Below are 24074 nucleotides of genomic sequence, written 5' to 3'. Positions count from 1 at the left end.
TATTCATAGCCATGAGCTAGATCCAATTCTTTCTCGTTTTTTTGCTGAAATTCGAAAAGAAAAGACGGCGATGAAGTACGAACGAGAAAGTGGAAAGGAGTTTGTCAGATTCAAGAAGTTGTTACGCTCTTCGGACACTTTGTTTACGACTTTAATTGATTGATGCAGTGTTTTCACTCACTTTGTAGCAAGCTTCGCAAACTCAGGTGAATAAAATTGCACTGTTTTGTTTAAGTTTGATCTGTGAAGACAATGCTTTGAGTGAGTTGCATGTGCTGTGTTAATATGCCTACTATTGTTGATTGCTTTTCCCGTTCTGGACATATGTTTATTGTTTATGCTGGATTGACTGACTACAAGCTATATAATTAATATGTAACCGGACTACATGCTTGTCCAATTTGGAAATAATTAGATTCAAAAAATTCCTCTGACAGCCAAATTGGACTCGGCCTACGGCCTCGTCCAATTTTGGCTGCCCTCGGAATTTTTTTCATCAAATTATTTCCAAATTGGACAGCATGTAGTCCAATTACGTATACTAATTTCAAGTGTTTTCGAGATTTTTAGATCAACGTTTTGGAGACGCTCAACTCCCCAAGTACTATTCGCCAGCTCTTCAAATGCGGAACAAATTTCTGTGAGATATAGCTGTACTATGTCATCTGATTTGCTGTGACTTCAGCGATCATTTGTAAACGATTAATTAGTGAGTTCAACGATGTTTAGCCAACCACAGTAACAAAACCCATTCTTTTATGCGTCTCCGAAGGTAATCTGATTGCCGATCCGCCGATTGTCAGCCGTTGCGCTCAGTTTAGTACTCGTCTTGATTTTATTGACCTTGAAAGTGAGCTCAGACTTTGATTTCCTTTGAACAAGTGTCCTTCGACAAAGTCCAACACTAACTCCCCCTGTGTCGTTTTTGATAAGACGGATTACGTAGTACAATATTAATTTTTGTCGGGCAATATCCGTCAGTAAAATGCCCAGTGCGTCATTCATCCTCGTAGAAGCCTCGAGCTTAGAAGTCAGCGTATGTGCTATAAAACTTTGGAATAATTTTTAAAATCGTTTCAAAGTTTTCCAAAATCCAATTTTTTAAAAAAAGTTAAGATTGTGGAAAGTAATATCTTTCTAGTGATGATCTGTTTTACTGACAAGTGTGTTTCTTTCAAATATATTTCTTCCTATATTTGAGTGTCTCAAGTACATAATGGAACAAATGCATGACATAATTATTATTTTCCCTTTTCCACAGGTGATGATACAAGAAGTACAGGTTTGTTCTTAAAGTTTTTCTCCCGTAATTTAAGCAAATTAATGTCAGTATTTTCACAGTACTAAAATAATAACACTATAGTTGATGAGATACACTTGACCTGACAGATTATTCTTAACCTTATTCAGACCGGGCTTTTTTGGACCTTCTCTAACCGGGGGGCTTCGGAAGCCCCCCCCCCCCCCCCCTATGTAACTTCCAGAATATTTAAGCAATCACATTGAAACTTATAGGATGTATTGTATGTCCGAACATCTTTCTTTTGGTATACGTCACGTGGGATGGTGAAGTCACATCACATCGCCATCTTGGATCCGCCATCTTGGACTTCAAAATTTTACCAAAATGCCAGAAAACCACCCAAAATTTCTGCGAAGTACTTAAAATTAATAAAAATGTGCTTTAATCCCGTAAAAATGTAAAAATAATTCCATTTAAGTTGATTTTTATCAACAGAAACACGCAAAATTACAAATTTGGGGAAACATGCCTGTCAAAATGCCGTTGCCATGGTGATATCAAGTTCCTGACACATCATCCAACCCTACCAAATTATTACCAGATAAATTTAAGGAAAACTCAGAAAGTTTGGCAGTGTTTGGTTAAATCTTAAAAAAGTTATAAGAGTTCAAAGTCAGCGCGCGGTCTGAATAGGGTTAAATATGCTTGAGATTGAAATCTGTAGTAAACAGCCATAATATTCATTTTTTTTATTTTATCTTGATTAAATTTCAATTCAAATCACCGGGCGCAAATCCTCTCTATAAATTTGTCTAAAAATGGGGAACATATAAGAATGCAAAAACTTCTATAAGGTTTAGGAACAAACTATTCATGAAAAAACAGTCTTACTAAACCAAAAAAATAAAACCTCCAGTAGCACCAAATTTCGGTCCAAAACACCCTTAAAAATAAGGATGCTGTTGAAAAATCAAGACAGGAGGGCAAACACACTGATATTATCCCATAAGTTGGGTAATATTGCTTGAAAGCTATGAAGGTGAGATAAATTTAGTTGAGTTTAGAGTAGGCAATGTGTGCCCCCACCATGCACCCCAGCCGGTTATAACGTCATTAACAGAAAGTCCGAAAATTCATACTATCGAGCTAGAAATATCACATCTCATTTCTTAGTTAATCAAACGAATTTAATTTGTTTAGAATGCTACTATGGTGTCGGAGTTGGTTACCGTGGCAATGTAAACATCACCCGGTCTTATCGTACTTGTCAGGCATGGACCAAACAATGTCCTCATCGTCACTGGCGGATTCCTAAAGATGTTGTTGATGGTCAGAATGACTCCAACATGTGTCGCAATCCAGATAGCAGTGCCCCGGATGGACCTTGGTGTTATACCACTGACCCTAAGGTTCGATGGGAATATTGCGACGTGCCTCGATGTCCTCCAAGAGGTAAACTCGATCGAATATGATCAAAGTGATAGTTACTAAAATATGAAAAACGTTCCGTAGAGATGGCGTCGTTTGGGTCGTTATGCATACATACGTATGACGTTAAAGCAAGCACATTGCGAAAATTACCATTTTTTAAGTGAACGCATTTTATCTTCGAAAGCCAATTTGCCATTTTGTGACCTGGGATAATCAGTATATAGTCCTTTCTCTAGCGAGCGGTAGAATGAGAGAGGATGGTGGGAATTGATGCTACAAGTAAAAATCAATTTAACATAAGCTTTTTCGAAAAATAAAACAATGCGTTCTTATGAAGCTTTAACTGCATCCTTAAGGTGGCTCCATAGGGTTTTGAGATATTACGGCGCGCGCACAAGTGATACCCATCAAGAGATCATTTTCGCGTTATTTTTTAAACTAGTTACATAAAAGCTGCCGAAATATTAAAAGCAAAGACTAAAATATGTTGTGCATTATTCTTTTTTAAAATAACGGCCTTTGTTTTTTAGCTACATCTACTCAAAAAGTCCTATTTTTTGGTGTTTTTATGGCTTTGATCTTAAATTTCTTTAATTTTCTTCGGTGAAAATTTTTGAAATTCTCCCAACGGATTGAAACTGATGAGAAGTAACTTTTAAAAACAAAAAAAGGTGGGGTTGTCCAGGTCGTTTTTGCGTTTTTGGTTATTTTGTGTTTTTTTGACTAAGCAAAAAAACTGGCTTACAAATTTTTTTAAAAAAACGGCAAAGAGGGCAGTTAAAAAGGTATCACATCTATGCCAAATTTTAAGGAATTTCACCGAAGGAAACTCTAGTAAATACCAGGGGAAATTTTCTATTTTCGCCCGAATAACAATTACGTCATCAGAATAGAAATTGTCCAAGATCGCTATTTGAGCATGCGCGAACTTTCGAATCATACGAGTTGATGTGTTAAGACGAGCGTTCCCCGTTTTTGTCGGTTTTTATGCGAATATCTGTTAACCCAAAGGTTAGTTAGAGACATACCTTAATCCTTTATGTAGCAGAATCTCTGAAATTCTGCTCGAAGTATCTCACAATCGCGGAGACTATTCTTTATTTTCTCTTTTACTTTCGATCGTACGAACTTTACAAAAGCGGCCAGAAGCACCGCGGACGTTGTAAACACCTTTTTAGGGTGTTGTAAACTCTTTTATCTGATCCACACAGGAAAGCACGGGTGTTGTTTCATTGGCAGGAAGCAAGTCTCGCGTTTTCTCGCCGAAAATTTCACGCTCGCGTGAAGCCGCCATGTTTGTTTTGATTTGCCAGCATTTCAAGCTCGCCCTTTCGTACCCATTCTTCGCGCGGTCAAGAAACCCTATGGAGCCACCTTAAGCCTACAGCGATAAGAATTTTTTTGCTTCTTTAAATAAAATCAAAATAAACTTAAACGCATCAACATTATTATTCTTTTTATATTTATTTAATTTCTCGATACACCGCCGACTTTCGTTCGACCTTCAAATCGTTATTAATAACGTTTTTTTGTCAATCTTTGTTTCACCAGTTCCTGAAAAGGCTCCTACGATGCTTAAAGGTTATCCTCTGAATTCAACTGCAATTCACATTTCCTGGAATAGCCTGCCTCTAAGTCGCTATAAAGAACAATTGCTGGGCTATCGAGTCAGATACAGAAGTGTTGGCTCTCAGCGGTATACTGAGGCAAATACCACAAGCAACTCGACAGAGATTGTTGTTATCGGACTTGCTGCACAGACTAGATACGAGATTGAAGTAAACGGATTTAACGAAAATGGGCATGGACCAACCAGCAAGACCTTTGTCATAAAAACCTTGCCGTTTGGTAAGTTTGAAATAAACTCTGTTGTACATGGATAACTTTGCGTTGGAGCCTGTAGGCCTAACGGTCTATCGTAGGGATACCCCCAGCATTCGCCGGTACTTATTCATGCACCTGGATGGAGAGAGGCGCTTTGAGAGAAAACATAGTTGGCATATTAACTGACCACATGTTTGGAAACAAAATCTAAGAAAAGTGGAACCACGCTTTTGGCGCGAAAATTAGCCTTGCTTTTTTTCTTTTTTTTTTTTTTTTCTAATGGCACATTTTCCCTCTTTACCAACATAATTTCCGGTTTTTATCTATATTTTGGCCGTAAATGTGTGTATCATTTCATTTTTTCGTTTACTTATGTGTATTTTTTTACTTTATTTCCAGGTGAAGTAACTATTGACGTTAACTTGCAATTGATGATCGATGCAGATTTTAACAGAGATCTACTGAACCATAGTAGCAGCAAGTTCGCGGCGATGGAAACGAAAATCAAAACTTCGGTAAGATAAGCTCAATTCGTGACATGTGTTGAGGTCAGCCTGTCGATATGTGTGCTTTTTTAAAAAACGACCTGTTATACATGTAAATCTATGTTCTAATATATTAATCTATATATCAATGGCTGACTAGCACGTATAGTTCTAATGTTCTCTTCTAGTCTTTCCTCACTACGTCTCTTTTTCCTTACATAGCTGTATTGTTTTATATTGTTTGTATATCTCTTAAGTTTATATTGTGCAATGAAAATGGATTAAATTAATCATTTAAAGGGGCAGTGTCACCAACATTAAGTGCTACTTGAAAATCCAATAAAGATGTTGGTATTAATTGGAATTCAACTAACAGTGGCCTGGCCTTGATAAAATGTACTGTACTTGACGTAAAAATTGTTAGAAAGCGGTGTGGCTACGGACTTGTACGATAGAAGTGGCCTAAAACTTGAAAAAGTCGGTCCGAAGTTTTCAAGTTTGACAGTTTTACTTGGAGAATGAACTTATGCTTTTATTTGTTGGTGACAGTTTTTTTTCTGTTTATCAGTGAGTGCACCCTCATAATTCTAGCAGAGTGAGACAGAAACTAACAGACTTATCGTGACACTGTCCTTTTAATCCTGCCACAAAGTTCTTCTTCCAGAATGAAAACAGGCTGCGATTAGTCGTTAACATCTAGTCGCAATGATCGCAGGTTAAAGTCTAGCCAGTATCATGTTGTAAATTTCGAGAGACGATTAATGCAAAAGAGGATGAGGGGACAGAGAGGTAGTCTCCTAGTCTAGGCCTTGGGATATGTCAAAGACAGAAAAGTTATATTTAGCCGCGTGCAAAACGGAAGTGTCTGTTTTTGTTGGCTTCCGCACACGCCATTCATAATCAAGGCGTGAGAATTGTCATTAACAATTAGCCATGTTCAAAACGAGCAGGGGACTGGGTACGAATATTCAATATCGATTACACTGAAAAACTGGGCCCGTCATCTGAAAGAGCATCCAAAAATTAGTAACTCAACCAAATTTGAGAGTTATTGGTTTAAATGCATAGGTATGGTTCACTTTTAGAAATTGCTAAAATAAGAGAGCTTAGTATGGATTGGAGGGACAGCTGTCCATCCAGCCATACAAAGCTCTCTTATTTTAACGATTTTTAAAAGAGTTCCATGCCTTTGCGTTTAAACCAATAACTCTCAAATTTAGTTGAGTTACTAATTTTTGGATGCTCTTTCAGATGACGGGCCCAGTTTTTCAGTGCAATCGATATTGAATATTCGTACCCAGTCCCCTGCTCGTTTTGAACATGGCTAATAGCGGAAACGTTTCATTGATGGGAGCGAGTTGTGAAATAAAATTTTCGCAGGAAATATTAGGAATAAGAGATAGTTTCTACATTTTTTTTTTAAAGCCAATGGCTCGCGAAGAATAAAGTTAAAACCAAATAAATTAAACCTGCATAAACACAAGGCAAACAGATAACAGATAACAGACCCCAGTAGCCTAGAGATAATCTTACATTTCATTCATGCGGTGACAGACCATACGTGCGAACAGGGGAATAAAAACCTCCGTTATGTCGAGTTCAAGCAACAAAACGCCCGATCGAATACGGCACAGCGTCTCTTTGAAACAAATATATATCTTTTTCGACATTCTCTGACGAATCGGACGAAACCGGAAAAACACAGATACCGGTATGTCATTTGTGATAAGATACATCACACCTTCAAACAGCCGGGTTCGGCGTCACAAAATAAAATAAAATAACACTTTCAAACAAAGTTTCCGACAAAGTCCTTCCAGGGCGAACATTTTGAGAGATTAAAACATATCTTGCAAAATGATATCAGCCAAATCAAACCGCATGGGCAAAATAATTTAGCAAATGAGAGAGGTGTTAATGTCTACAAACTGCAGGAAACCATGCAGACTTGTGTGACCTCCAGACTACACTTTTGGAGTGTCATAAACGTCTATTTGACCTAAAACGCTTCCCAATAATAATTATAGTATGCAGAGGAGAAGGCCTTTTTCGAAAGCCTCCTATCCTATGTTGTCGCATTAAAAAAGCAAATCGCTTAAAGACACGCTTCTCAGAGGGATACTTATAAGACACAGCGGTTAAAAAATCAGGTCGCAAATACTGCAAATAGTAATAATAAACAATAGGAGTCCGTCTTGGTGTAGGCCTGTCACGATTTTTATTTAGCATCTACAGAAGACGCTTACTTTGGAAAGCTTCCGATACAATCTATCATTGATATTAATATCGTTGCCGAAGTCTAAACGCCTGTAAAATTCCCACTAAAAATGACATGCTGAATGTTGATTAGCCGATAAAATAAATGTCACGCTGGCCCGATTTATTGACTTAACAAGAACCGGAACTACGCTTTTGTGGACGTCCGCATATTATATCTAAAAATAACTTTTCTGTCTTTGACATATCCCGGCCGACGCCCTTTAAGTCCCTCTCTGTCCCCTCATCCTCTCTTGTCAATGGCAATCCTTAATTTATTGATTATTGGAGATATGTATATAATTTACATTCAGCGAGTGCGTATACCTAAACCAGGATGTCAACTGAAGGGTGCTCTTTGATACATTTTTGCGACTTTTTTTGCTTGTTTACAAGTGAAAATAGGAGAATAGCAGTTATGTGGGGCAAAATTTGGAACATTCTTGTCATTCTTGTCTACTCTCAAGGGACTTTTTTAATTTCTCAAGGGAATATTTTAATTTCTCAAGGGATTACTTTCCGCTGTGGGTGATCACGCGATCTCGTGGATAAAACGTGACTTGTCACATTTACAAACGTTATATAACAATGTTAAAAGTGACATGTCAGCTTTCTTATCTCAACGCACGTGTGTCTGAAAGGCGATCTATAAAAAGCGTCGCACAAACAATGGATTGCGTAACTAAAACACGAACAAATAGCCATTAGCACTTACATCGTTTAAAAATTACAAACGTCAAAAATAAACCATACCAAAACACTTGCTCTTTTCAAAGATATTATTGAAGTTAAAACAAATGCAAGAGATGGGGGCTTCTTTTAAGGCTTCTTTTTTAGGCCACATTTGGTCGCTACAAGCGCCCATTCTATTTCGTCATCAGCCTAGGTCGTTAGGGACGTGACCTCGCGTTGACAGCAATGTTGCATCACAGGCAGACCACCCTATGTGTTCGTGGTTAATTATTGTTGTTGACATGAGACGAACAAAAGAAATTTTGAAATCTATAAGGGTTACTGAAATAAAGCTCTGGAAATAACATATCTAACTACATTTCGCTCTAAATATCTCAATAAAGTTTAATGAAACGTTTATCGACTCATGTGTTGTATTTCTTCGCCTGCACGGGCCGTTTTAAGCACTTTTTTAACTGATTTAGCCGGCCGAAGGCCAGTAAGAGAGAAAGAGGAGACAAGGCTTGCAAGTCGGCGGCCGCCAGCAGCGACCTCCTCCACTTCAAACCGGAATTAACGCCAAACTACTGAAAATCTCACCTATCTGCTCTATCTCTTCGCCGAATTTGAACTTCATCCCTCCAATAGTTTCCGAGAAAATCCACGCTGAAATCATGCATACGGCTTTTTGACTGCACAGGATAAACCTTCGACTCATACTTCATGCAAAAAAGTCGGTATCTCGAAGAGACTTTGATTTTTCCCGACGTTACTAATCGAACAGTTCGGTAATCGAACTTGATCGAACTGAATCGAACTTAATCGAACGATTCGGTTCGATTAGTTCGATAATCGAACAGAATCGAACCCAAAACTTTGTGTGAGAGAGTTCGATTCCGTTCGATTTCCGAACTAATCGAACCAAATCGAACTTAATCGAACACAAAAGACAAATCTTAAATTCACCCTCATACAACCAGATAATTGAACAGTCTGTCTAAGTAACAGTAATAAATGAATAATTTTTTTTATTTATGGACTTTCGGCAAAAAAACCCGAAACGCAAAGTTCAACAGACAATAGAAAATAAATCCTCCTTCACTCTAGTTCTATTTCATGTTATCAACCTATGGAGTCCCAAGTAGTCTGCGTAGCTGGCGATTTCGTCGGAAAGCACGCGTGGGAGATTACTGCGAAGACTCGCCTTCTTTCACTTTGCCGATTGTTTCTAGCGACCTTGCCGCTCACTCGCTCCCCAACAAAACCGTCAGCTGCGCACACTATAACCCAAGCAAAATATTATAAACTGAAACAATGCTAAAAAACTGTTTTCAAGTTATTTGACATAAGTTAACCTAACTGCAAAAAACCCGTCCTTGAAAGCGGAATTCGTTACTTAAGATTATGAGATCTAGATAACGTGCGATAAATGAAACCGCCATATTTGCAAGGAAAGCAATTAAAATTAGCAACAGAGTCGTTAACAGTATGGCAATCTCTAAAAAAAATTCAGCGATTTCAGCACATAAAAGGTCGCTCAACAGCTTAACACATGCAAAAAATCCTTCAATGAACTTAAACATGTTCACATCTACAGAGGTGGCTAGAAAAAACAATATAATGATCAATATCTTTAGCAAGCGATGCCGTCTAGAATCAAAATAAATAACTTGAAAACGGCATTCTGTTCTAAGGACACTGTTGAGCAACTTCTCTGAGCCATCAGCTAGGTCGTTTCCTAGTCTGTCTTCTTCGCTCAATGTTTGCTGTTCTGTGAATTCCTGTGTTATGGTCGCTTGCAAGCAAACGTCGACTTCTGTAGATTCAGTACGATTTTGTCGTTTATTTCTTTGCTCGCGGACTTTGTTTATAAGAACTTGTTTTTTATCAGATGTTTTGAAGGGTACTCCTGATTCGGTTAAGATTTCGCGAAGAATAGCAACAGTCATATCTTCAGGATCACCCGCCTTTTTTTGCTGGAGCCTGCTTTCTTTTTCTTTTTTCTCTTCAATCTGCCTTTTTTTCTCAATTTCTCTCATTTGGGGAAGTAGCTTTGAGAGATTCTCGTGATCTTTTTCCGATAATGTGATTGTTCTTTCGTCGTTTATTGTCACCGTGATGGGGCTTATACATTCCTTGTAATTACACCAAATATACTTCTTACTTTCTCTGTAATTTCTCGATAGTTTGGTGTCATCGCCTTCCACTGTCCTGATTTCATCGAGTGTCAAAACACACAGCTCTGTAAAGCCCTGCTGCTTTTTAGACTCTTTACGATCGATTATAAGCAAGGGGAATAACGAAGAAGTCCTAAAACCTCGCAACATTCGTACAACCTTTCCAATTACAAGTCCTGTACTTGGACGGAAAATAGCAACATATGATTCCAGACTTAATGTATCAGAATGAAGAGTCTCTGTTTGTTTCTCTATAGAATCATAAAAGTTTTCCCTAGAAGTTGTCATCCAGCGCGCAATTCTTCCAGAATTTGGTTTATAAACTTTTCCTTCTTGCAGTGAAAGGAAATGTGCTATATGGAATACCTGGCCGTCATACTCTACATAGTTTTCGTTTGACAACAATCTGTTATGAGTTTCTTCGAAAGGAGGGTTAGCGATATTGTCTCTTTCTAAAACCCCGCCGTCTTCAGCAGTTACAGTCACTTTATCGGTGAACAGGTCATCAGAATCATGATTCGGACATACGAATTTGTATCTTTCACGTTCCTGTGTAGACTTGAAAGTCACACCCATACATGATTCATGCCACCATTTTAAACAACCTGGATATTCACAACCAATCCAGTGAAATACTCTCGGTGGTCGATACAGAGGATCTTGGAACTTGCACTTTCCTATTTTGAAATGCTCGCAGTTTTCTGGTGCATCCTCATCTTCTAACTCATTAGCCGTGTCATCTCTGCTGCACAGATTCTCCGCAATAATTTCAGTTAGAGTCTGTGTTGTACTCGATCTACTAGCATCAATATGTTCTAAGAGTATTCCGTTTTCAAGATCCACAAGCTCTTCCATTGACAAAACATCCAACTCGTCTGGAGCGTTTTCGTTGGTGATGTATGCAGCCGTGCCGCTATTAAGTATTGTAATGTCACCAGAATGCTGATGTTTAAATAGTACGTTGGCCTTAACAAGTGAATCTATCATTGCAAGTTCTTTCAATGTCTTGACCACTTCTTTTTCTGCTTCTTTCATTCCGAGCATTATTTCTGCTTGTAAATCGGTAGGCCAGGAAGTACTTTTGGAGGTTCGTGCCTTCTTTTTCTTCAGTTCTTGAAGTTTCTGTACCCTTCCAGCAATATCTAGCATGTCAAGAAAACTGAAATTATTTTTTCCACGGCAAAAACATCGTAGGTAAGAGAATAGCTTTTCACAAATATCAGAACCGAAAAACCAAGGACAGTAGGGTACATCCGGATAGTACTTGTGGAAAACCATCATGCTGAGAATAACGGAATGGCTTGCAAGAATTGTGTCAGTAAATGTCTGATCAGTGATGAAATGTTTACTGTTGTCGTGCCCTTCTACATTAAGCCATTGTTTCCACAACCGTAAGAATATAACGGCAGTCCACGCTAGTTTAGCTCGTTCTCGAGGTTGAACAGTCTCATCAGTATAGGCTCGATATAATGAGTTGGCAATCGCCAAATAAACCTGCGTTGCTTTTGTTCGATCATCGCTCCAATCAGCTAAACACTTGCGAACACTTGGAGATAAAATCCGGACAGCAGCATCTACATTTTGCTTGTCTTTTACATACACATCTGATTTCCACAGGCCAGACTTAAGTTTATACTTTGTGTATATTTGAATTAGATGCTCACACAGGACATATCTCTTTCCCAATATTAAAACTTTTCGTGTGTTTAATATTTGATTTCGCCACTTCTTTATCAGATGTCGCCAGTCAGGAAACATGATCGAAGGAACTCGTAAATCCCCAAAGTCTTCTAAAGTGGCAGAAAAGTCAAAGCCATCATATTCTAAACCTGGCCTGTTTGTATTGACGCCGTTCGTTAAATAACTTTGTAGGTAAAATTTACGTACTTTGGAATCACCATCTGCACCCAGTCCCACAACATGCATTCCATTCTCAGCTCCAAATCGTTTGGCCGTGGAGTACCATTCATTCACAGTCTCATAGTTCTCCCCTTTCAATACTGGACGCAGAGCAATGATGTAAAAGGGCTCTGATTGTTGTAAAGGTGACAAAATAAGTGCGTTAACCTGATTTGCTTTGGTTAAGGATTCATCTGACACTATATTGATTATGTCCTCGGCAGTCCTCACGTTGACTTCTCCTTCTTTTGCGAGTCCATAAACACTATTACCGCGCACCCTTAAAGTTGGTACAACAGGCGTGGCATCAACAGCGAATATATATGGCCCCTTCACACCAGCACTGTCAAAAAAATCTTTAGCTTTCGCGAAAGATGATGACTGCAACTGACTCGGAATCATATAACCTAAGCGTGCCGTTTGATAAACAGCGTTTGCTCCTGGCCCACCTATTGACATTCGCACTTGAGCTGCCAAACTCGGACCTCCATAGTCTAGAATTAGAGCAAAAAGGGACTTTGTGGCTTCCGACCAGCGGCTACCAGTACCCTTGCCGGCATTGTGCACTAAATCTTTAATAAACTCAACGCATTTGTCAGCATCACCCGCTTCATTTGGCCTCTGGACAAGCTCCGCAAACTTTTCTACACAGGGTGGAAAGTCTGCATGTTGAGGGATTTCAACTTTTTCAGTTTGTAACAAGATGTGCACCGTTTGCTTTGTTGCTAAATAATTACATAAAGATCTTGCATTTCGAGATAATGTTGTTTGCGATTTGGAATTTATACCTAAAGACGTGTAAATCTTGTGTTTTAGTTCTGAAAGTATTTCGCGTTTTCGATCATTCCATTTCATGTCCACGATTACCCCAGCCAAATGACCAGTATTTGATTTTCGTGAGCTTACTGCAGCAGCGTGGAATGATTCAAGTGCTTTTACTTCGTTCGACTTTCTGGATTCTCTTGATTCCTCGTATGCTTGAAACACTGCAGCGTCGTCTTTGTTCTTTCTTTGATAATTTTGTTTGAATTCATAGTTCATTGCAGCGAGTGAATGGGCAATGGCTGTACCAACATGTTCTTGAAGTTCCTTTTGCTGTTTTTTCACTTCCTTAAAATAAGAAGTAAAAACTATTAAAACTCGAAATCATTTTCATATTCACAAGTGTGCATACCAATTACTCGTACGTTTACTTAAGAGATAAACGCGGATCGAGGTTTCTTGGGTGGGGTCATGATAAGAGAATATTTTAATGAGCAATAATTAAATTCAGTTGTTAAGAACGTTAGTTATTAGACCTGCCAAATGTGTTTTTATTATTTTTCATTTCATCTCACTTTGCTTTTGCCCTGTTATGTCTGTGGCACTGCAAGAATATCATTCCGGGGCATTTTACGTACTCATTTCACCCCCTCCCCCTTCATTCAGTATTCACCCCTGTTGCGAGATCATTACGAACTACAACAAAATACACCCAGTACAAACCTTGAGAATTGTATCTCTTTCGTAAATTTTTGCAACTATGCTTGAATCATCTTGAATTGAGTCAGAAGGCGGCCTAACACAGGTATCCTTTGGTCTCAAACACGTGAGAGATGTCCCTTGCTGTTCCTGAGACTCTTGAGAGGAGCACCCTTTGCTCACAAAAAAACTTGACAATGCTCCTTTTCCTATCAAAAAAAATATATATACATGTTACGAATAAGCGTAATCGCGTCCCTAAAAGTAACCTTCGTCTTTGGCGCCGGCAAAATGTTCTTTCCTCTTGAAAAAAGTCTCAGAGGGAGGAAGGCACTTTCTGATAAATGTCACATACAGTTTTCGTTTTGACAGCCGTTTCCGGTTAAAATTTCAATTTACTCAGTGCAACACAGCGAACGTTTTCAGTTATGGCTTCCACGAGCTCTGAATCCGAAGAGGTAATTGTTGTCAAAATCACTGTCAGAAACAAGGAAAGACTTTTACGCAATTTAAGAAATGACGATTCTGTCGTAACCTTTGAAGTCAAGCCAAATGTTGTCACTGTGGAGGATTCCGATCAGGCCCAACAGACCCGGGAAAGCGACAGTCCAAAAGAGCTTGCTACACAAATGAAATTGTGGCTGTCTTCAAAAAACCTTACTCAGTCAGACCTCGCCAAGTACTTAGGAAGAGCTAAGTCCACCATCTCAGACCTTCTTAAGACTTCCCAAGAAGTCATGCCGACAGGGCATGAAAAAGCACTCTGGCTAACAATGAAACAACTCCTCGAAGACGAGGAGAAACAGCAGGAGCTGATTGGTTCCAATTCCAAAGGAAAGAGAAAGAGAGGTAAGCTAGAGGCTAAGGTCAACAAAAACCCTGGACAAAAAGCAATAAGAATATTCTCTATTGAGTTTAATCAATTTCCGCATTTCAGCTGATTGGAAATCGTAAAAACTTATTGTTTCCCGACAGGCGCGGACCACGTCTCACAGGCGACAAAACCGACAAAGGAGGCCCGAGAGGAGGGAAGCAAGCCTATAGAAGAATTCGAAGATTGGAAACTACAAGGGCTAGACAGCTTATTCCAAAAAACAGGAGGAAATTTGGAGCGAGAGTCAACGAAAAATGCAGCTACCTTGTTCAAACTTTCCGAGAAACAGGTATGTTATAATTAATTTTGACCTACCTGATTTTTTTAAAGATACCACTTGGTAATCCTCATTTATTATCCAAGCACATCTTATCCGGTGAGTAGGAGTTTCAGAGTGTCTTCTGATGAGGTATTTTCCTTGGCTTGGCTCACTTATTTTAATTCTTTTTTCGCATTTCTTGCACTCAAAGATAGAGTTATCACACGCGCTTCGTTTAAGATCGCCGTGAAATCCTTTCGCCTCCAATTGATCGGTAATTTCCTGCAGTGGGGATGTTGGTGCACAAAAATATCCTCTGATTGCCACGAAAAAAGCCAAGAAATATATTATCATCATTTCGTAAGAGTTCTCAGGAGCATTTGCCTATTACTTTCCCCTCCATCACGCATAGAATTAAGTCAATGGTATTTCCGGTATGTTATCTCTTATCGTTTTAACCCGGTTTTTTTTTTTTGGCAGGTAACCACATGGTTCCGAAACCACCGTGCCAGACAAAAGATGGGCAGGTACACCCCGGGACAGCTTTCGAAAGAACAACCAAATCAGCAGATTCCAGGAAGCGACCAGTAATTCGGCCGAGAAATAAAAATAAAGTGAAAGTTGCTGATTTTTGTTGTCCATCTTTTGTTTATTTGGTTGTACAAAATCGGGCTCCTGAAGACCACCTGCGTCAATTCAATTTATTTCCTGTCGGCTCCGTCATTGCCAATATAATATCCAGATATATCTGTCACGTAGATATCCTCCGCTCGGCCTCGGTGCTAAAAACTGTTTGTGTTTAAGGCAAAATTTCTTATGATTAATGAAACAATGATTGATTTTTGCACAAGAACTTGTTTTCTATTTTTTATTCTTATTTTACGCTGAAGTTCATTTCCACCAAGTACTCGCAAAACTACTTAAATAATTCCTATTCACGATACCCTACTGTGTAGAATTTCCTGGAGAATTTAAACCACAATTACGTACGTGACGTCTCGTCAGTAACTCCCGCAGTAACTAAACATCAAGGTCAGATCACGCGTGGGAGAAGTTTTGAAGATGTCGGAAAGCCAAGAGCACGAGAAAAATCAAATAGTTCGAGTTGAAATTCGGTGTGTTGCCAAAGGTTATCAAGAATGCCCTTTTGTTGTAAATGAAGGTGAAGAGTTTGTGGCACAAAGGAAACATGGGGCAAGAGGAAGAGCGTTCAAAGTAACAAATGCACGTGGTCAACTGGGGCATCTCGAACGTGTGCTTGTTGCACCTTTCTGGCCAATTCGGGAGGAACTAAAATGGTAAGCAGTTTATTGTAAGTTTGACATTTGACACAAAGCTTCTCGGCCGAACAATTATTTTCTAGGAGGTAAATCCTAGAGTTAATCACTGTTTTAATCCCGTACATTTTAAATTTTTAGTGTGGTTACTGGACAACCATTTGACGATCCCAGAGGACGCTGGCGGGTTGGCGGGGGAATAAATGTTCCACTCAAGGTCCAAGTGCAGATGACGAGAACTAAAGCCAGAAACCTATCGAGAGCCTTGAATCAAATTGGAGTACAAAACACGTTGAAAGAATGTGAAGAAATAAGCGACAAACAGTAATAAAATTGACATCAATTTCCTTTCTGTTTATTTATTCGTTGTTCTGGGCTAAACAACCGCGCCTGTGACACTCGTATTTACACCCGTTTATTGGGAACATACCGCCATTTGCAGCCAAATGTAATTAGACCGTGAATTTTACGACCGTTGTTTTTTAACCAACATCCATTTTCCATGATTTTCAAATCGAACCCAGTCGAACTTAATCGAGCCTAATCGAACTTAATCGAACGTTCGATTTAGTTCGATTACTCAAAATTTTTTGTGAGAGTTCGATTCTGTTCGATTACCGAACTTAATCGAACCTAATCGCGTGATTACAGTTCGATTCAGTTCGAGTAAGTTCGATTAATCGAACGTTCGATTTGGTTCGATTAGTAACGTCGGGATTTTTTAATTGTGACAAACAACCACATTAATGTAACAAGGCTCAAGTTCTATCAATTGCAGTACAAAGCTTTGCACAAACGGCATTGCTAAACATTTGATACAGACTGCTTTACTCGAGGAACTTTCCATTTCTTTGTAGATAAAGCACCATTTCAACAAATCCTCTGTTTTGAAGATATTTGACGTCAGAATTATGCGATTCAGGTTGGTGCGTACTACAAAGGACATATATGTTATTTGCCGGCCTTGAGGCCCGTATAGGGAAAAAATGTGCCTGAGGTGTTGACTGCGGCCAGAGGCCGTAGGCCGAAGGCCGTATTCAATATCTATAGGGCACAGTTTTTCCCTTTACGGACCGACCTAATCCGGCAAATAACGTTTTAACTTTTTTTCCTACTTAAATTTGTTTGGTAAAGAAACCTACAAAGAAGATTTTTATTTTAGTCGATAATCTCGCAATCGTCTCGACCTTTATGTTTATCTGTTGACTTAGCACTAACGATACTTAAATATATAAAACCAGCGTTCAATTTCAATATCATGATAGAATATAAAAAAGTAACAATGGCTCACGTTCCCTTGAACAGGTAGAATTTGGTCATGTTCGTTGTTTTTTTTTTCGGACTACAGCTAAAAAAAAGCTCGAGTACGCAGTAGCCGAAGTCTGCATCAGCAGTGCGCGTGCAGTGATGAAAATCTATAAGCCACCTTATTTTAGGGTATGTATAGACATATAAAAATAAAAACGCTTTAAGTATCCTACCATCCTATTTCCTATTTTATAGTAACGGAAGCGTGAAAGCAGACATCAAGATTCTAGCCACGATAAATACAAACACGACAGAGAAAGGCGACGCCATTGATCACATCATCGAGGGACTTGATTCCTCTTTGTGGGAAGGACTTAAGGTTTCTGCCATAGTAGTCCCAGGTAAGTTAACAGATCTGATCTGTCCTTTACCTGTGTTCTTTGGCAATATATTTTTACTGCTGTAGCTCGTGCGAGAAAATAATGAGAAAAACTACACTAGCGTGCCACTCCGGTACTTGGAAACGTTTGGGTGGGAGTGCTTTGCTCATGTTAAGAAACCCCTATCCCTTTTCAGAGCAAATTTGCTACCCCATGCCAACTCAGACTAAGGAAAAAATGGTACACCATCACCGATCTGAAAGGTCATTAACGGTACCCTTTTCCAGCGGCACCAAATTGTGTGCCTCAAATTATTTTAGCCAATTTAAAAAATGTCGCTAGGGTTCAGTGACACGTTTAATTGATGTAAAAATAACAAAGCTCTGAACTGTAGTATGAGATGTTTATGTTTATATTGATTTGACGATCATATTTAGAAATTAAAACAAATCTACGAGTAGTTTTTATGTTATTAGGCTCAAGATGTTAAAATAATGTGTCCTCTGAGGTTACCATGGCGATTGATTTTGACGTAGTAACGAACTGAATATAATATGTGCATTGGTAAAACCTTTACAAAGTTGTACTTGAACGTTAACGTGCCAAGGAGGGGAATGTTTAGACCATGAACAGCTACCTTAAACTAACTATTTTAGCAATGTTGCATTAACTTCATTTTCTGTTTGCTTCGTTAAATATTTAGCCAAGCCGCCACCGCCTAAAGACTTGACAGTGACAAATGTACAGACAAGGTATATGGTTCTTACCTGGGATAAGCCAAAATATGGCAGCTTGTACCAGATACACAACTATACTATAGAAGATAGGAAATTAGCATCGGAGAACTTCACAATAGTGATAACACTGCCGTATACTCAGGCTGGAATGATTCTAAAGGATTTACAACCCTCCACAGAGTACACCATTCGATTATCGAGCAACAACAGACATGGAAGGTCAGAAGGTATTTTTGTAACAAAGAAGACTTTGCCTGGTAAGTGGATTTCTCTGTTAAGTCATTTAATATTAAGCTAAGGAGGAAAAAAAGGAAAAAAACAAACAAACAAACAAACAACAACAACAACAAGATCTTGTGGCTACTATACCCGTACGTTATGTAGGTAGCCAAAACTTGCGAGACAATGCCCGCGAGCAATCACAACACAACAAACAGCCAGATGATCCAGAAAATGCTGCAAGAACAATTCAGGCAAGGTGGCTTTATTGATAAAAGGTATTGGCCTGACAATTGGACCCGTTTAACAGCAGGGTCTCATCTATACAGTATAATTAACCATCTAAATCCAATCCAAGCCAACCATTACCCAAACGCGAGGACCGTACTCGGAGAAACATTGGCCATATTGACAGAACAGGGGGAGGTCAGCAGTACGGTTCGGAGTACTGTCCCGAGGAAGCTTTGTTGGTGAAAGGTTTATAACACGACTTAACAATTAAAAGAGAGGTGAAGAAGCTTCACCCAGTTTAAGAGTTAGAAATATTCGTCCAGCGCTAAGACGCTCCGATTGGTTTATTTTAGTTGTTGGCCCTCCCAGCTGTCTTAGTCGTGCATTAATTTGACTTTTTCCATTATTTACGTGGAAAATTAGAAATAATGGATAACTTCAATATCGGTAAACTTTACTCATGCAGTCTTCCACTTATTGTTCCTGCTCACAGACAGGTTCATCCGGGATCTGATGCTGATTATCGTGTTACCACTGACCTTAGCTGCTTTATTTATCGTGGTTGTTTGCGTCAAGTTTCGCCGATCATCCTGTAAATCAAGACCGGTGAAAGATGAGGTAATAACACTTGCCCATTGAGTGCAGGCACTTTGTTACTTAACTTTGCAATAGGAACAATAATCCTGTTATTCTTTCAATCTTTTTTTTTATTTTTCATTTATATTTTTTTATATATTTCATCGCTAGTAGTCACTTGAATTTCGCAGATTTTTTATTTAAAATGTTCTGAAATTAGTGGTAGGCAACACTACCCTAAATAAACGTCTAAAATAGTAAATAGCCTTAATTTGTGGATAGAAATCAAACTACGGTTATGAATATCTATATTTATTATATAAACATCAGTGCAATACCAGGAAATCTTTCGCGCGAAAAAATCATATTTTCACACTTGAAAATAACATGTTATTTTCACATGTGAAGATATCGATTTCGAAACATTTTCTGACAAGTTTGCCCTGTTTCAATGCTGAATGAGCCAAAGTAATTCGATATTAAGTCGAAACTTCTTCGGATCTTCCTCGGAAATCTTCGGCAATCTTCGGAAATTTTCGGAAAAGTTCGGGAAATGTTTGGAAACATTCGTACGACCTTCGGACAACATTTGCAAATCTTCGGAAATCTTCGGAAAATGGTCGGCAATCTTCGGAAAATCGTCAAAAACATCGTAATTAGTAGGTTTATATAATAAACAGTGTTAATTATCTCGTGTTCAAATCGATATCCCACTCGTTCGCTGCGCTCACTCGTGAGATATCGATTTGAACACTCGAAGATAAATTTCATATCTCCAAGCAACCATGTAATATCCTCTATTTTTAAGACGCACGGACGTGTGTCGAAAGCCTTCTGTAATTTATTTACATCTTTCTTTCTGTTTCTAAGGCTTTCATGGCTTCATAAAATTTCTGTCTGCCACGGAAAACGTTTGCCTAACTTTTTCAAATTGCAATCCGTTTCCATCCCATCGTTAACAGATTCAGTGCTCTAATAGAGCAATTTTTAATAAAAATGGACTATTATTTTATGTTTTATTGCGAAACAAATATAAATTTTGACTGTTCAAAAATCTGGTAAAATCCGTGACATAGTCCCTTTAAGCAGTTAAATAAAAAGAAAATAAAATGAAATGTTTGAAATAGAAACTTGCTATTGTTTTCTCTTCTAGACGGAACTTTGTATTCGTGGCGATTGGCTTGAGATTCGAAAATCAGATCTTACACTTCAAGAAAAGTTAGGAGAAGGCGCGTTTGGCGAAGCTTATAAAGGTCTGGTAAAGATAGATGGAAAGTCAATGCAATGTGCAGTGAAAAAACTGAAAGGTAAGACGTACTGCATGCCTATCATTTGACGATGAATCTGATATACCAGGGTGTAGCCAGGTTTTTGAAGACTTGTAGACCGGCCTGGCCAATTGCTTTCTTGAGGGGTTGGGGTGGGGAATTACACCGGGGAAAGTTTTGAGATCAAGACCCAAAGAAATATTTTCTCGTTCTCACTTTATGGTGATTCTGTGTGTATTTCGAGGGCTCCTAACAATGAATTGCGCCAATTGTTGCTCGTTGTGTTTCTCTGTCACCTGGCTAACCCAATAGATATAGGGACACCGGACATTTTAAGAGCCTTTAAAACAAGTGTATTTAGAAACTAAACGTTTTCAACTGCAGCGAACGCTACAGAAAAAGACAGGCGGGACCTGATAAACGAGCTACAAATCATGGTCACAGTTGGTGAGCATCCTAACGTCGTAAGTCTCATTGGAGCTTGTACAGGATGCGGTAAGTCAAATAAAAAAAAATCGCATGCATTGGTTGGTCTAGAATAGTAAAGAATTGTTGGGTTTTATTGAATAAAGCACCAGTCAGAATGTCTAGATCAGTCGCTTCTGTCACTAAACGATCCCAAAGGAAGGGAGGTTCAAAGGGCTTTCTATAGCTCTATTACTGAAATCCCTCGTCGGGTCATTTTGTTGAGTTCTTTGGCGAGACACTTTAAAGATACCGGCGAAATATTAATTAATGCTGGGGAGCCCTACGACCCTGCGATGAACTAGCATCCCATTCTATTTTCCCATCGAACGAAGACTTAACCTATTGTAACTCATGCTCCAACTCATAGCAGAAGCAGAAGCGGTGGCAGCGGTTGAAGAACTAGTAGTGGCAGCAGTAGCGATAGTACAATATTCTCACTACCTACAATACACATGAATATAACAATGAGATATGGAAGGGTGAAAATGGTCCCTGTCCACAGGAGTGGACAGCGTTATACTCACATGCATTGAAGGTAGTGCACCGCGTCATGGCCAGGGGCGTGGGTGGGTGGGTCGCTGTCTTTACTCTGAGATGTTGTTTGACAAATGTACACAATACAAAGAAAGGCGGTAATATATACAACGCTAAGGATTGTGGGATATCTATTGTTATGGAAATATTCTTGTTTTATTTCCGGTACTGAGAATAGTACAATATTCTCACTACCTACAATACACATGAATATAACAATGAGATATGGAAGGGTGAAAATGGTCCCCAAATCCACCAGCTTGACCGCTAAACAGACATAACTCCAAAGAAGACCGGCCTAAATCCAGTCTATTCTCCCATTCTCCAAAGAAAAAGGTTAACGTGGAAAGGCTGGAGTAAAACGCCTAATGCTTTCGCACTGTTAATAAAAAGCACCAATATCCTGAGCAACAGGGAGCTGTCATTCCTCCATTAAGTAGCCACATATCCATGGTTACCCAATAGGAGACCCTGGAATGCAAAACTTGAAAGCATGGTGTCGGATCAAAAGTACATGAGCAAACTAGGAGGTAGCATCCTTCGCTTCCTCTACAATAGCAAAAATAAATGGGAGGAAATGAAACACACCGAAAAAAAAAAAAAAAAAAAAAAAGTAAAGAAGGAAAGAAGAAACCACGGATACTATGGCCACCAGAAAAGGAGGAATGACAGCCTGACCCAGATAAACCGGGAGGAGAGTTTTACCCCTGTTTCAAGCCACATTCAACCTAAACTGGTACCAAAAGAAAAAACGACAAATAGAAAGAGAGACAAAAAACAAAGTAGCCCGAAAAGCGCAAAACTGTTGCTGCAACGCAAGATCATTGCGGCCTGTAAAGCTAGACCCACGGAATTGGCCTTACTTTTCCCTTAAAGTTTTAAAGTTTTTTTATAAAACGCTTCAACGCCCAAATTAGCCTGGCCATGTAAAGAAAGAAAAACAAAAACATCCAGTCGCTATTGACAAACGCAAGTTATCGGCGTGCAAATATATTCAAAGTACAGCCCCAAATGGCTAAAAGGCACAAAAGGCTTCTAATTCGAGGTGCTACAAATTAAGAATACACCGCCGGAGCGGAAAACGCAAAGAAAAACGTTGACTTTTAAAAACAACGCCATACGTGTATCTAAATATTGAAGCGACCAAAATTACCATTCAACATTGGCGGCAGAAAGAACCGACTAATATAAGTCTTACATATCAAACATTTGAAAGGACCTTGCGAAAAAACTTTCGCCCAAGAGCATATAATACATTATGCTAGTTACAAAATCCCTCACGCATATATCCTTCCATTTACAAAACAGTAGTGCGGTAAAAGCCGTCCACACAGATATTCTTCCATTTTAAGAACTGAAGTACCACTCACGCGCATATTTTGTCATTTCCAGTGCGGTGGCCGAGCCACTCACGCACATATTCTTCCACTTTCATAACTCTTGTGCGGTGGCCGAGCCACTCACGCACATATTCTTCCATTTTCATAACTCTTGTGCGGTGGCCGAGCCACTCACGCACATATTCTTCCATTTTCATAACTCTTGTGCGGTGGCCGAGCCACTCACGCACATATTCTTCCATTTTCATAACCCTTGTGCGGTGGCCGAGCCACTCACACACATATTCTTCCATTTTCATAACTCTTGTGCGGTGGCCGAGCCACTCACGCACATATTCTTCCATTTTCATAACTCTTGTGCGGTGGCCGAACCACTCACGCACATATTCTTCCATTTTCATAACTCTTGTGCGGTGGCCGAACCACTCACGCACATATTCTTCCATTTTCATAACTCTTGTGCGGTGGCCGAACCACTCACGCACATATTCTTCCATTTTCATAGCTCTCGTGCGGTGGCCGAACCACTCACGCACATATTCTTCCATTTTCATAACTCTTGTGCGGTGGCCGAACCACTCACGCACATATTCTTCCATTTTCATAACTCTTGTGCGGTGGCCGAACCACTCACGCACATATTCTTCCATTTTCATAACTCTTGTGCGGTGGCCGAACCACTCACGCACTTGTCTCACAAGCACCAAGCCTATCTCAGTGCACATATGTGCACTGAAAACCATGCATGAAATACAAAACCGGAACGAATGACTGAACAACAACTCAAGAAAGCAAGACAAATTACCTCAAGAAATGGAGCAACGTGTGCAGCGCCAGGATTTACTATGGGTGGAGCATTAATCAGCGGCTGGAAAGTCTGGCACATTCTGCAAAAGCTTTTCTCTTCGAACTTCGGTTAGACGCACATGTATGAGTGCTGAATAAGCGGCGGAGGCAATGATGCGTGCACAACGGAGCCAAAATATCGCTGTCTTTACTCTGAGATGTTGTTTGACAAATGTACACAATACAAAGAAAGGCGGTAATATATACAACGCTAAGGATTGTGGGATATCTATTGTTATGGAAATATTCTTGTTTTATTTCCGGTACTGAGAATAGCAATAGCAATGGCAACAGCAATAGTGGTAGCAGTAGCTACCACACTCGCATATCCCGAATAGCTCTAGAAGTAGAAGTAGTAAACTATGGTCT

The 24074-nt window shown here is 39.3% G+C and overlaps 2 protein-coding genes across 4 annotated transcripts in view; both read left to right on the top strand.

Moving 5' to 3' along the window:
* The window catches only part of LOC144666802 (uncharacterized), a 35062-nt gene that overhangs the window by 6000 nt on the left and 4988 nt on the right, over positions 1-24074 (top strand). Inside the window, exons 5-14 of the mRNA XM_078528206.1 lie at positions 1262-1282; positions 2444-2695; positions 4226-4522; positions 4898-5013; positions 16716-16780; positions 17362-17507; positions 18190-18480; positions 19167-19291; positions 20403-20556; positions 20902-21012. Of these exons, the coding sequence (XP_078384332.1) occupies positions 1262-1282; positions 2444-2695; positions 4226-4522; positions 4898-5013; positions 16716-16780; positions 17362-17507; positions 18190-18480; positions 19167-19291; positions 20403-20556; positions 20902-21012 (1578 nt within the window). The remainder of the gene's footprint in view (positions 1-1261; positions 1283-2443; positions 2696-4225; positions 4523-4897; positions 5014-16715; positions 16781-17361; positions 17508-18189; positions 18481-19166; positions 19292-20402; positions 20557-20901; positions 21013-24074) is intronic.
* On the top strand, positions 13593-16205 carry LOC144666829 (uncharacterized). 3 transcript variants are annotated; one of them, XR_013573237.1, is made up of 3 exons: positions 13593-14611; positions 15062-15879; positions 16000-16205. XR_013573237.1 is itself a non-coding variant. In XM_078528234.1 (3 exons), exons 2-3 carry the CDS (start codon positions 15644-15646, stop codon positions 16184-16186), a joined length of 423 nt encoding a protein of 140 aa, XP_078384360.1. In that variant the 5' UTR covers positions 14249-14611; positions 15062-15643; the 3' UTR covers positions 16187-16205. The 3 variants fall into 3 exon arrangements, 1 of the variants encoding a protein (XP_078384360.1); XM_078528234.1 differs by having other exon boundaries at positions 14249-14611; XR_013573236.1 differs by having other exon boundaries at positions 15062-16205.

This window comes from Oculina patagonica, chromosome 9, assembly GCF_052425735.1.
Source record: "Oculina patagonica isolate OP01 chromosome 9, crgOcupat, whole genome shotgun sequence".
Classification (NCBI taxonomy): domain Eukaryota; kingdom Metazoa; phylum Cnidaria; class Anthozoa; order Scleractinia; family Oculinidae; genus Oculina; species Oculina patagonica.
Note: the sequence above shows the minus strand (reverse complement) of the source record. Positions and strands in the feature narration are given on the sequence as shown.